At 43.7% G+C, this 13809-nt stretch overlaps 2 protein-coding genes across 2 annotated transcripts; one reads left to right on the forward strand and one right to left on the reverse strand.

Moving 5' to 3' along the window:
• Window positions 1–7557: 7557 nt before the first annotated feature.
• On the reverse strand, window positions 7558–9840 carry ciao2b (cytosolic iron-sulfur assembly component 2B). Its single transcript, XM_053436489.1, has 5 exons — window positions 9579–9840; window positions 9234–9311; window positions 8418–8543; window positions 8258–8303; window positions 7558–8092 (listed from the first exon to the last, which is right to left on the reverse strand). Exons 1-5 carry the CDS (start codon window positions 9705–9707, stop codon window positions 7992–7994), a joined length of 480 nt encoding a protein of 159 aa, XP_053292464.1. The 5' UTR covers window positions 9708–9840; the 3' UTR covers window positions 7558–7991.
• A 222-nt stretch (window positions 9841–10062) lies between these two features.
• LOC128453515 (piggyBac transposable element-derived protein 2) lies at window positions 10063–12960 on the forward strand. The gene is made up of 2 exons (XM_053436465.1): window positions 10063–10154; window positions 10901–12960. The coding sequence occupies exon 2, from the start codon at window positions 10907–10909 to the stop codon at window positions 12644–12646; it is 1740 nt and encodes a 579-aa protein (XP_053292440.1). The 5' UTR covers window positions 10063–10154; window positions 10901–10906; the 3' UTR covers window positions 12647–12960.
• Window positions 12961–13809: the final 849 nt, after the last annotated feature.

The raw sequence follows: 13809 nt of genomic DNA on the forward strand, positions 1-13809 counted from the left end.
GATAATCACCGATCAAATGCACGAAGAAAAACAAACATTACACAAAAAGACTTTCCTCCGTTTTATTCATAGAAACTAAAGTTCAGCTGCTGTTTTAACTGAGAGTGAATTGATCCCAGGCGTCGGCTCTTCTGGACAGAAAAGGGGTTCCACAGCTGCCACTTCCTGTGCTCTCAGTGTCACACTTCCTGCCTCGCAGCACAGTGAGCGGCAGCGAGCCAGCCCTCCATCCCCTCCCCCCCCCCCCCCTCCGGCTCCTTTTCCAGCAGCCGAGGCAGAGCCGCATCTCAGAGTCACCTTGGCTTTCCTCCCTGAGCTCAGCTGCTTCTCTCTACCAGGATCCAGGCAAGAGGGGGAAACGTGTCCGAGCTGTCGCTTTACTCAACCAGTAGAGAAATAAAGAAAAGACCAGTGTTCCCAGTAGAGGAACGCCTCGACGAGTCAAACCACGTTTCCTTCACTGCAGAACTGATAAAGTGACTGAGAGTGAAACAGCTAAAACCCAATAAACCTCCACATCCTCCAAAAGTAAAGGTTAAAAAAAAATCTTCCTGAGAAATCTGGAGAGGGATTTCTGCCATTTTAAATAAACTAAATGTCTAAATACATAAAGATAGATAGATAGATAGATACTTTATTAATCCCGTGGGAAATTTAGGTCATCCAGTAGCTTATACACTTAACCGACATACATACATAAAACACATATAGGTAGAACATTGCAGATACAGGTGCATAACTGGGTCTGACCCTATGCTACAGTATGCAATGATGTGATTGTGTCAGTGTCTAGTACAAAAGTGTCCTTGTGCTGCTGGAGTCGAGTATTACAAAAAGATAACTATATAAATATAAAAACAACAAAATATATATATAAATATATAAGAATATGAAGTGGTAAAAGGTAAAAGTCTGTGCATGGGGCTAGTTTAGCCAGTAAAGGGATGTTATATGATGAGATGAGAAGAGAAGCTGTTTGAACAAACTCATTGTTCAAGTGTAAGTAACACTCATGATTCTGTATTAAGCAGAAGACAAATGAAAACAAAAACATCTGTCTTATCATTCAAATTGTACTTTTAAACAAACCTTACATAACACAAAACTATACAAGGCTGAGTCCACATTGTGTTTCTCAGTCGTACGTTTTGTCTGAAGGAAAAGAGAGAAGCTCTTATTTTAGGCGACATGCACAAGTTTCTTTTGAAAGCGTTGTTTCAAAACTAAAACCATCTCTGTTCATACAAAGTGCAACTGCTACTGACAATGAGTGTTTCTCATGCAGAGCTAATCGTCTTCTTCTCCTCTTTCCAACGCTGCCCCAGAGTTTTCAAAACTAAAAGCTGCATTTACCAACATCTCCTAAAGTTCTCCAGTAAGTTCGACATCACAAATAACAGAAGGTAACTCCCGTGAGTCCCGAGGGTCCAGAGGGTTGTTGCAGGGAACACAGTTGTATCTGCTGAATCTTCTGTGAAGTGTTGTGAAGACAAATAAATAATGCATCGGTAGCTCGGTGGAAGAGCTTCAGCAGAGAGGCTGTGTTGCTGTGTTGTGTTTACAGCGTCACACGGTTACATTCACTCAGCACCACAATCTGATCTCTGCATCTCGGGCGACTCTTAATTCCTCCTGAGCTTCGTCTCAGTGTTTTCAGCTCGTCCTCTTCATCACCCTCATCACACACTTTCTGAAGTGATGTCAACGGGTTCCAGTGCTTCTCGTCTCCCACGTGGTCGTGAAGCTCCGCAGGGCGAACGCACTCATTGAGTTAAACAACAGAGAGAGAGCAGGGAGCAGAGAGTGTCTCAGTCACATGGACGTCAGCGGCGCTCGCCTGCAGGCTCCTCACTCACTTCAGATGCTTTGTGATCACTGGTCACACCGCGTGTGACTCACAGACTCTGGGCCGAGCGGAGACGCCACAGGATGCCATTCAAATGCTTCAGCTGTGTGAAAACTGATTCTGAGACATGAAACAGACAAAGGTTCATTCAGACGCAGAGAAAGACGGAGACACAACCGTCCTGTGATCAGAAAACTTCCTCTGCTTCATCTGAGGGATGTCATCTAGTTTCTTCTATTCTCACATGGTTTCACTGAGCAACACATTCTGTCTGAAGAATCTCAGTCATCCAGCTCAGAGTATCTGCACCAGTTGAACTCGATTTACCTTTATGTGTATATGTACAACTCTTTAACACAACATTTTCATTCTTTAAATTAAAAGATATTTCCGTGTGGTGCAGATTTGTGGTTTAGAAACTAGAACAAAATAAAAAGTATTACCTTAGTATTTTACCTCCACCACAGTGAAACAGTCACATTTCAATTCATTAGAACTAGATTTTAATTTGGATCTGCAGTAAAATTGTAGACACTTATGAATATCAGTCCCCTAAACACGCCTGGTTTTCAAGATCCTCCTATTATCCTCTGGAGAATGTTGATGATCCTCCTGGATCTTCTCCAGAGCTGAGCAGGTTCTTCCCTGGCTCTGCTCTGGATCTTCTCCAGAGCAGAGCAGGTTCTTCCCCGGCTCAGCTCTGGATCTTCTCCAGAGCAGAGCAGGTTCTTCCCCGGCTCACGTGCCACCTCTCCACACGACCTCATGAAAATCAGATGAGTATGTTTTGCATAATCCTGCAGATTTACTAACAAACACAGAGGAAAATACCACCTCCTGAATTTACATTTACACTCAGCGATTAAAGCTTTATGTAAAAAAGAAGAAAGTTTTAAGAAGGGATTAAGAAGCAGGAACAGATGCAGCAGGTCTAATCTCAGCAGGAGAATCAATCCAGAGGCAGAAACACGACGAGCTGGACTGAAGGAAGACGCTGAGCCACTGAGACGCCTTCAGATTCAAGTCCAGAGAATCATCGGTTTTATTTTGAAAGCAACACACAAACACATAAGGTCGACAGAACTAGAAACGCACAGAGTCATTTCCTGTCCTCATGAATAACTTGAAACAGTGACTCTGACCTGTTTCATTACCAACACACGGTCATGAGGTCGAGAGCCGGATGGACGGAGAGGTGCCAGGATCACGTGGTTTCCACAGGAAACAGAGCCGAGCACACACGGCACAGAGCTGCATTATGTTTCTACTACTGCCCACACACGCTAAACAAATGCACATGCTCCCCCCCCCGACCGCAGAACACGCTTTACAACACGGAACAATGCTGCGATCGCTTTTAAACGGCTCATCGCTGAGTGCACAGCAGGAAATGATGAGAGCTCCTTGAGAGCTTCTGACTTCATTTTGAGTCCGTGGAGGAGTTTCACTCAGCCCCTCGCCTCCTCGCCTCCTCACAGCTCCTGAGGAATGCCAAGAACTCAAGAGCTACAAAGAGCTGGAAACTAGTTCTGTCACAAAGAGACCAGAGGCAACACGAGGGGCGTAAACAAGCCACCACGACCAAATACCTCCACGTGTGGTTTAACCGTGAAGAGCCGAGGAGACGGGTGAGAATCCTCCAGCAGGCTCGGCTGCTGACGTCCTGCTGGAGGAACCAGCTCAGTCCAAACCAACAAGAACCACGTGCACACGTCTATACATAGATTTTCTCTATTACTGCAAAAATTTGAAATAGCCTGATGAGGTCATGTCAAGAGAATTTGTCATAAAAAAGCTTCAGACTGCCGAGAAACACCAACATGACATCACCGTCCTCACAAATAACTCACCCTCGTCTTCAGGGACTTTTTCTGTGCTCTGAGAAAAGCTGAGACGAACTCGTATCTCTGTGAGATTTGGACACATTTAGGAAACTGGAGTGGGAAGAACCACCGTTACACAACCTCTCTCAGCTTTGAGGCCTCGTGCAACGCTTCCAGCTGCAGGAGAACATTCCTCCATCACAGTTTGATGTTTGTCGAGCTGCATCTCGTTGTTCTTTGTGTGTTGCTCTGTGAGAGCGTCTGATTCATGACAGATTGTTCAGGTTTGACAACGTCTCTGCTGCGATGGCTGTTCTGGAATCAGGAGCCACATGAGAGGATTTAATCGGTTCTGTACAGTTGATTTGGGATCATGTGCATTTAGTAGAAGAATAAACCAAACATGAGACACAAAGGAAGGCACAAGGACGAGATGATCCGAACTATAGCATATCTAACCTTACATGCAATATGAAGGGGGAGGCATTACAAATATTATTCTTTGGGGAAATCTGCTTTCAGGACGGTGACCTGATCCATTGCTATCGTTTTCTTTTGCCTCAGTTTTCAGTGGAATCATATTTTCACATTACAAATTGAAATCAAAATGAAGCAGTGTTTTTTGCTCCTGTTGTTTTGTTTGTTTGTTTGTTTGTGAGCAGGGGTTAAAAAACGACATAACAGATTTCAGTGAGACTTGACGGGAGTTAGAGACACAGGCCAAGAAAGAAAACATTAAATAAAAGCCCGGATCAGGACAAAACAACCGACCTGGACATGGTTTTAATAACTTCTTTCACATTTTGAGTTCTGCACGTCACAATATTCATGGGAACATAAATCTATAGGTGTGTAAACATGTAAGGGGGCGGAGGCATCTGCTCTATTGAGAATCAATCTATTCCTATTGTGATTCCTGTGTTTACTGTAGTCGAGCCCTCCACATGTGATTTACATGATTGCGACGTCCCATTCATAAATAAAGTGAGTGAATTCATTTGAGATCCCGATAACAGTGGAAGCAGGTTTGAGGTGAAGCCTGATGCAGTCTGGATACGAGGGAGAGTTCCGCCCGGTGCCCATCAGATAACGCAACTTCAGTCCCTCTGAATTCCTCCATTCAAAAGCAAACAGGCCTTTATAAACTAAATGTTTATAGAAGCGAGTCCAGCCTCGGAGCTCGTGTGTGTTTTTATGTGCTTACGGCCAAATGGCGTTCTGTCAAACAGGTTGTGAACAAACACACACACAGAGACACACAGAGACACACACAAAGAGACACACACACGTACAAATTCCTCTTCCTGAGCTGACTTCACGCAGGATAATCGTTCTCCAGCTGAAGTCAAACGCATTCCTGCTGTCGTAACTTGGACATGTGTCTGTGTGGCTGCGAGTTAGAGAAGCAGGCTCTGGACCCTGAGGTTCCACTTCCACAGCGTACGTGCCATTGAGCAAGGCACCGAACCCCCCAATCTGCTGCTTACTGTGCATTACACAGACTTCTCTTCCCTGTGGGGACATGAACTGGATCCTCATCATGTACAGCAGTAGATTATAAGCCTAAGGAGTCATGCATTTTACTCATGTTGTGGACACTAAAGATATATTAATAGTGACATTAAGGGAATAGAAACATTACACTTCCAGTTAAAGAAGTCACAGAGACGTGTCTGTGTGTGTGTACCGGTTTGTGTGACCTTCCCAGTATAAACATTGACTTTGAGCGACCAGCAGTCCTCATGGGAACCATCAAACCCAGTCCTACTGAGGTACAGCCTCATTTCTGAGGTCCTGTTTACAGGTTAAGATTTTGATTAGGTTTTCCACAATGAATGGAAATCCATGCAAAGTCCTGAGGAGGCACAAAGCTGCACAACCCTGAGAGTCCCACTCTGTTACAAATAAAAAGACATGTGAAACCAGTGCAGTTCTGCTCACTGACCACAGGCCTGATGCTCTGTGTGACTGGGACCAGCTGCATCCTCCCTGCAGACACACACACACACAAACACACACACAAACACACAAACACACTGAATCCAACGAACTGCTGGGGAAACACAGTGTGTGTTGGATACAGAAACGGACAAAGCTCGGCCCGCAGCCACAACAGACCTCCACCCAGAGACACACAACCGACCTCAACCCAGAGACACACAACCGACCTCCACCCAGAGACACACAACCAGCCTCGCTGCAGGAATCTGCTCCACAGACTTTCCAGAAGATGACAACTTCCCTCTCTCCACTGGTGACACAACTCGACTCTCTTCACGGCTCCCCCTGCTTTGTACACACAACTACACAACCACACAACCCCACAACCCCAAATCCAAACGTGTGCTTCACCTACCTGGGGCAGAAGGAAACGCTGTGCACGGTTAATGCGCGTCCATCGAGCGTCTCTCACACCGAGGCTGTGGCCGCGGACCAATGAGGAGCCAGAAGTCTGCAGAGGACTGAGGCTGAGCTGCACCCAGAGCCACGCAGCCGCCGGGTTGAGTCAAGGCTCTGCTAATGGGAACAGCATGTGAGGGACGTTATCATGGCGGAGGAGGAGGTTTCATACCAAGTTTGTTAAAACGAGACCATAAATAGTAAAGAATGAAGAAGTGAGTGCTTAAGATATGATTTAAAATAAGCCACATCCCCAGATGGCAGATAGGGGGGGAGGGGGGGGGGGGGGGGGGGGACACATGTGGTCCAAATGTCCCACGACAAACCTGGGCCTCTTTTTGGCAAACATCTGGTTCTCCAGGCAAAGTGTGGTCCGAGGTGACCCTGGTGGTAAATTATTAAATATGCATTAAGCATTGAATATTTAACATGTTGATATTATTAGAATTTGACCTGTGTCATAAATGTAAATGTAGTTACAGGGATCATCAGACTCATTTCTGCAGAGCAACTCTATGAAACAGTTTCCATTAAAGATGTGAAAATGGAAATATTAATTTGACTATGTGTCGTTTCTAAAAGCCCCCCGTCTCTGTCCTGAACTGAACTGAACTGACTCTTGGTCTCTCGTCTTCCTGTTGACTGAACCCCGGCTCTTCGTGGCTCTGGCCGCTGCTGATGCAGCTGTGCCGGCGGGCTCTCTGATCCGGGGTATTAGCAGTGATGCAATGTTTCCAGATGTGGAACATGAGGGAGAGAACATCTGGGTTAATGGAGCCGGAGGATCCACAGTTACTTCTCCACAACAAGTACATGTGTACGTCTGTGATACTGGTGGAGGCTCTGTGTGGGTGTGTGTGTGTGTGTGGGTGTGGGTGTGTGTGGGTGTGGGTGTCTGTCTGTCTGTCTCTGTGTGTGTGTGTGTGTGTGTGTGTGACACTGAATGTGACACTACTTTTATTTTCTTTCACGTTTATTGAGAACATTTTAAAGTGAGATCAGATTAAGTCATTTGACAGATATATGAAACTTTACATCATCAGCCTCCGCAGCTGGAAACGGTTGAATCCTCAGAGGCAGGACAAGGGCGCCTCCTGGTGGACTAGTAGGGACATCACATGAGTAGTTTTAAGCGCGGGGAATGAAAAGACAGTTGAAATCTGACTTTTGAGACATTGGGTCGTTATTTATCTGCTTGTTTCAACACTTTCATCCCTGATTAGAGGCAGATGAATCTAATTATGTCTCATAGAACCTAATCATAACCTTCAGTCATGATTCATTGTGGGGATATTTACATTCTGAGACTAGAATGACTCAGTTACATTTCAAATAATGTTACACACGTGTGTCTCCAGCAGACAAAGTGTGTAGTTATACATATTTTGGTTAAAATTATAAATAAAGACAAATTAACCGGCTTTCAGTGTCTGATAATTGTTTCTGTTTCTTGGATGAAATAAAGCTTTGAGAAAAAAAATACACAAATATCTTCATAACTTTATTTAAATTACAGACTTTTCATAAATTTGAAAAAAGCATTAATATAATGAATATATGACAATTGCTTTTGCAGACTCTGAGCACATGATGCGTCAGAATAGTTTCCTCCTTTGATAATGTTACAATTCAAATGTCATTATATAAAACAGGAATTAACCTTTATAAAACATAACCAGAAGAAGTTCTTCAATTTCTCCCATTAAATTCTCTCTGCTGCGTTCAGACCACTCTGCATAAAACACATTTAATACTCTCTTTAACACAATAAAGATTATGTTCCCAGTTCTTGAATCCAGCGTCGAAACAGCAGGTCTGGTGAGTTGTGCACAGACAGATGCTTCTCACTTGTCTGGCTGCTCACTAGAGTTCAGCTGCAAAACATAATGAGACACTGACAGACGACACAGCTGATTGGCTGCTCACATGCTCCTGCTGGTCAGACACTGGTTCACCACCTCAAGCAGCGAGGAGTTCTCCAGAGCTGCTGCCACCCGCTCTTTGTCTGCTAGCTGCTTGTTCACTGCACATGAAACGACAGCAACACAAGTCACGTCACAGAGAACACATTCAACATGGCCGTACATGTTAATTTGAACAGAACACACCAGGATAAAACCAGGAACCTCAGCAGGATCTATCTGAGGTACATGTTACAGTGGATGGGAAATATAGTTATTGTTCTTACCTGCTTCCTCTGAGGCGTGACTCCCAGGAGTGATCTGCACATCAATCTGAGGGGAAGCAGAAACATGCATTTAAACAGGAATCTGAAAACACAGACACACACAGATAAAGGTTGTGTTCAGGGTCTGATGTTAAAATGTGCATCTGTGAAGCCGACGTACTTTGAATCTGTCGGGCAGCGAGCGCAGCAGCTTGACTTTGATTGACAGGCCTATGAGAGTTGCCATGCTGCAGTGAGGGATGGTGGGTGTGAACTCGACGCCTACCGAGCTCTCTGCATCATCAACCTACGAAAACAGGATAGAAAAGGAAATGAATAACTTAATAAGGAAGTGGTTAATGTAGCACTTCTGTAGTTTGATAACCCACATAAATGGAGTTTTCACCAAGGTCCTCTACCAGAGGCCTGGGAGTCTGAGGGTTCTGTGCCATATCTTAGCTGTTCCCAGGACTGTGCGTTCCTTGAGAGAGGCTTCAGGTGTTGTATTGGGATCTGATGGAGCCATTACACTACCACCACAGGGAACACGTTGCATATCACCTGCTGTAGCTGTTCTTTCAGCCCCTATGTTGTGTGCTCCCACCTCCCTCTCTTTGCTCTGCTCTCCTCACAGGTGGATCTGATCATTGTGGGCCGGCCCCCTGTATATAATGGGGGGTGCAGGAGAGGCTCACCCTCTTCCAGCAGCAGCCTGTTCGATAATGTGGTTTCTGTTTCTTTCTCTTTGAGGCTGGACGTCTGGTTGTGTAGTTTTCTGGTTTCCTCTCTAGTTCAGTTTTACTTTGATATTTGTCAGTTTAAAGAAGGAGAACCCGAGTCCTACACTCCCTGTCCCCCACACCTCCTTTTGGGATCTTTCGGCCTGTAGACCTGCAAACATATATATATATATACACACCTGTATATATGCTCCCCCTCATTCACCCTGTAATAAACCTACAAATAACAACGACAGCCCACAGTGACAGAATCTCACCTTGACTCGGACCTGCTCCACCACGTTCAGGTCCTCCAGAGACAGAGGATGCTCCGGGTCGTTGATGGATCTGATCAGATGTAACTTTAGTTAAAATATTCAACACATTAAACGAGACGGGACAATATGGAGGTCAACGACCTTATTATTAATGCTGTTGTTAAACAAACAAGATGGCTGCTTCTGTTTACTTCAATCGACTGTTATCTTTGTGTCAATGCTAACGTTAGCGTCGCTGTTAGCATTAATAAAGACAGAATTAACACAGCTGGAGTCCAGAGGATTATTTTACATGTATTCTAACAGGTATTAAAAGTGAATGAACTGTTAGTTTATAAACAGGATATCGAATATCTCTCTGTCGTCTATGGGGTCGTGAGCGTCTTCATCTTCCTCGGTGGCCGTCAGCAGCCTCTCTCCGGACCGCTGGAAGATCGTCGGGTTCGCGTTCTCCAGGCGGCTGCCTGCGGACATGGTGCTCTTCTTTTAATACACGTTAGATACACGTTACACGGTGAAGATGTCCGGGTTTGAACCTGTGAAACCGAGCGTGGGTCCGTTAGTTACCCTGTACAAACACTTCCGGGTATGACGGAAAGAGCGAGAGAGAAACGTTTAAAGGGCCAGTGAAGCTAAAACAAGTTTACAGGAACTTTTAAGAAACTTGTAAAGTAGATGGGATTTTTTTTTATTAAATTATTACATGAACATTTAAAATTAATCTCGACTTCTTCGAGATATAGCTTGAATTACATGTACACATGGTGCAAATACTACACATACCAAGGAAGGTATTGGAAGCACTCTGCCGCCAACTAGTGGTCGGAGTGGAAAATACATCCGGTGGAGGAACCCGGAAGTGCTGCTCTGCGGACTGTATGGATTTTGCCTGCTAAATGTGGGGAATTGAGCAAATTTGAGGTAAGTTGTGCTAAAATAACAAATACATAGCAGCTCTTTGGTTGCTTCTTAAGCTAATGTACATTTAAATAGACTACCTTTGACGCTAATGAGCAGATTTCGGTTTGTCGCGTATTCGCTACATCAGGCTCTAGGGGCTAAAAAGGATAATATTTTATTTAGGTGTAATATCGTATAAAATCGAATTCCTGTGCATATACTTCAAATGTTTTGAAGTATGTAAGTATAAGTATTCTTATATGATTGTAAATCTGACGTTTGGTTCATTGAATATATATATAATACATATAATACTGTATAATACCCAGGGACTACAGATGAAAACTTTAGCTAATTCTGGTAATGCTAAGGAGCTGTGCATTGTCCCTAGAGCAAGTGAGCTGTTCTGTAATATGGGTATAACCACCTTCATGGCCTTGCTGAGGAACCTTACTTTTCTTTATGAGTCGGCTGGACCGCTCTAAAAATGTTATAATTGATCTGATGACAGACACTGGCCGCATCTCTGTCAAGTACACATCTCAGATCTGGGAACAGTGGCATGAGTGCCTTTTTTAGCCCTTTTTCCTTGTATATTGTTATGTAATGTATTGTTTGTATGTATTGTTTTTTATCATGTGAGCCTTGAGCCTGTAATAAAGTGTATATCAAATAAAATAAGTGTGTAAGTGAGTAAGTGTGCAACATTGAATCATGTGCAAAACAGAATACAATAAATGCAATTTCTGCCCTTTATTGTTTGGCAGAGCTAAATGGATGGATCAACCTTCTACGGGAAGCGGGCTGGTGGACTTCACATCGGGATTCCACCTGTGGAAAGCGATGACAGCTGTCTCAGTGACAGTGACAACAGCGATGAAGACCTCAGACCTACACCAGGTCATGGAAGCAGCAGTGATGAAGACTTTGACATCAATCATGATGCACCTTCCATCACCAGACGGCAACAGGTCGTTTGGGAGACGGTGCAACAACAGGACTCTGCAGAAGACATTCCAACTTGGCAAGGGGCTCTTCCTGTTGCTGATGAAACCAGAGAGCCCATTCAGTACTTCCGATACTTTTTTGACGCTGATCTTTTGGATACTATAGTACAACAGAGTAATCTGTACTGCACGCAAACAAATCCAAATAATGCCCTCCAATTGGATCACAATGAACTGGAGCAGTTTATTGGCACTTTAGTGTACATGAGTGTTATACACTTACCAAGGTCAAGAATGTACTGGTCCAGTGAATGTCGAGTAGCGCAGGTGGCGGATTCGATGTCCCGAGACAGATGGGAAGAAATTAAAAGATTCATTCATTTCAATGACAACAGCAACATGGCAGCCAGCATTGAGGATAAGCTCTTCAAAGTGAGGCCAATTATTGATTCACTTCTCCAAAAATTCCAGGATCTCCCTCAAGATCAAATGTTGTCCATTGTTGAACAAATGGTCCCTTTTAAAGGTAGATCTAGTCTAAAGCAATATATCCCCAAGAAGCCACACAAATGGGGATACAAAATCTTTGTGCTTTGTGACACAAAAGGCCTGGTGCATTCATTCGACATGTATACAGGGACAATTGATCCTGTACCTGGAGAACCTGACATTGGTGCAAGTGGAAACATTGTCCTAAAGCTTGCACAAGCCATTCATGGTGCCGGCGATCACCTGTTGTGTTTTGACAACTGGTTTTCTTCCTTGGATTTGTTTGCTGCTCTTGGGAACAATGGGATACCAGCCCTTGGGACTGTGCAGCAATGTCACCTGCCAGGTTGCAGTTTCAGCACAGACACCGATATGAAGAAGAAGGGAAGAGGGACATTGGAAGAGAAAAGGAGTGTTGTCGACGGTGTAGAAATAAGAGCAGTCAAATGGTTTGACAATAGAGGGGTGATCGTTGCCAGGTCTTTTGCCGGTGCCCGTCCTGTTTCTAACATCTCAAGATGGGACAGAGAGTTCAAACAGGAGGTTTCTGTGGAAAGCCCAAGCATCATCAACCTGTACAACAAGTTCATGGGCGGCGCTGTTGCTCTTGATGCACTAATGGCATATCGCATCCAGATAAGGTCAAAAAAGTACTATCAAAGGTTATTTTTTCATTTTGTGGATATGGTCATCGCAAACAGCTGGCTGTTATATCGACGTGATTGTGATTCACTGGATGTTCCAAAAAAGATGCAGAAGGATTTGCTTGCTTTTAGGACATCAGTAGCACAGGCACTCTGCATGCAAGGCAAAGACATGGCAGGGAAGAAGAGGGGGGGGCCCTCATCGGATGTTGAAAGGGAATTCGCAAGAAAGAAACATCGAGGTCCAGCTAAAGCAATTCCCCCACAGGAAGTCCGCTCAGATGCTATTGGTCACTGGCCAGTGGTTGAAAGTGTGCGGCAACGCTGTAAACTCCCAAACTGCAAGGGCCAGTCTGTGTTCCGGTGTTCCAAGTGCAACGTTCACCTTTGCCTCAACAAGAACAACAACTGTTTCCAAGAGTTCCACAAGTGACACAAACAAGGCCAACACATTTTATCAGCAGTTTTACCTGTTAGGGATTTTCTTCACCAAAGATTCAAGCGTGAAATTGCATATTTTGTTCTGAAGAGATCAAAACTACTGACCATTTGTTTCTGTCTCACAATCGAATGTCTTTTGCTTTCAAGAATATAATCTGTTTTATAGATAATTTGAAGGTAAATGTTTACGTCAATCTTATGATCATTCGGGACAAATATCATATCCTCACCATAGCCTTCCTTCAGTGTGTTCATGCACTTTTGAAATGTAAGAGTACATAAAGGTAATACAACATGTATACATGTCATTGTCCTTGCTGTCTTGTACCTTCCCTCTTTGTTTAAATCTCTTGCTCCCTTGTTTCCTGTTTCCTTGCTCCCTGTCTCGTTTTGTAAATTCTGGATAATAAGTCAAGTCATTAATGTCCTGAAATCTCAAGAGCTCAACAATTAAAAAATCGGACACATTTTGAACAGACACATCAATGCAGTGCTTTCCAAATTGTAAGGGCCAGGCTGTATTCAAATGTTCAAGGTTCACCCGGGCCTCAGACTGTTTTATGCCTAATATGGCTAATTTGCCTCATATCTATACTTTTATCTATTGTATATGCTACATTTAAATTAACAATCTCCACTTATGACAGCCAAAAACACAAAAAAATGTTTTTAAATAATTGGAAAATAATTCAGGCAATAAGGGGTTAAAGTAGTAAGCCACTATTATTCTATTTCTGGTTCCTTTCATTTCTTATATTTACTCATAACAATTACTTTTTTCTAAAGCAGCCTTAGCTACCACGAAAGGTGCTGTATAAATGTATGTTAATATTATCATTATTATTATGAGTAAAGTTCTTTCTTACAATAGTAATCTCACTACATTTAGGACATTTGGCAGCAGTCAGCTAATTATTAATTAGTAGATTAAAATGAAAAAAACGCATTCTTAGCTGGTATTAAATACACCAAACTGAAAAGGGGAAATGATCTTTGCCAGCTGGATGTGATTCTCCCTTTGACCACCAGGTGACACAACCGGCCCATTTTAGCACTAAACAACAATTCAGAAAACCCAGATGTAATAGTGACTTGCCTGGACCAGCCTCCTCCTGGAGCCTAAACTGGGTGCGGAGCTCACCAGTGCCCACAGCC

The sequence above is a fragment of the Pleuronectes platessa genome, chromosome 12 (assembly GCF_947347685.1).
Source record: "Pleuronectes platessa chromosome 12, fPlePla1.1, whole genome shotgun sequence".
NCBI lineage: Eukaryota > Metazoa > Chordata > Actinopteri > Pleuronectiformes > Pleuronectidae > Pleuronectes > Pleuronectes platessa.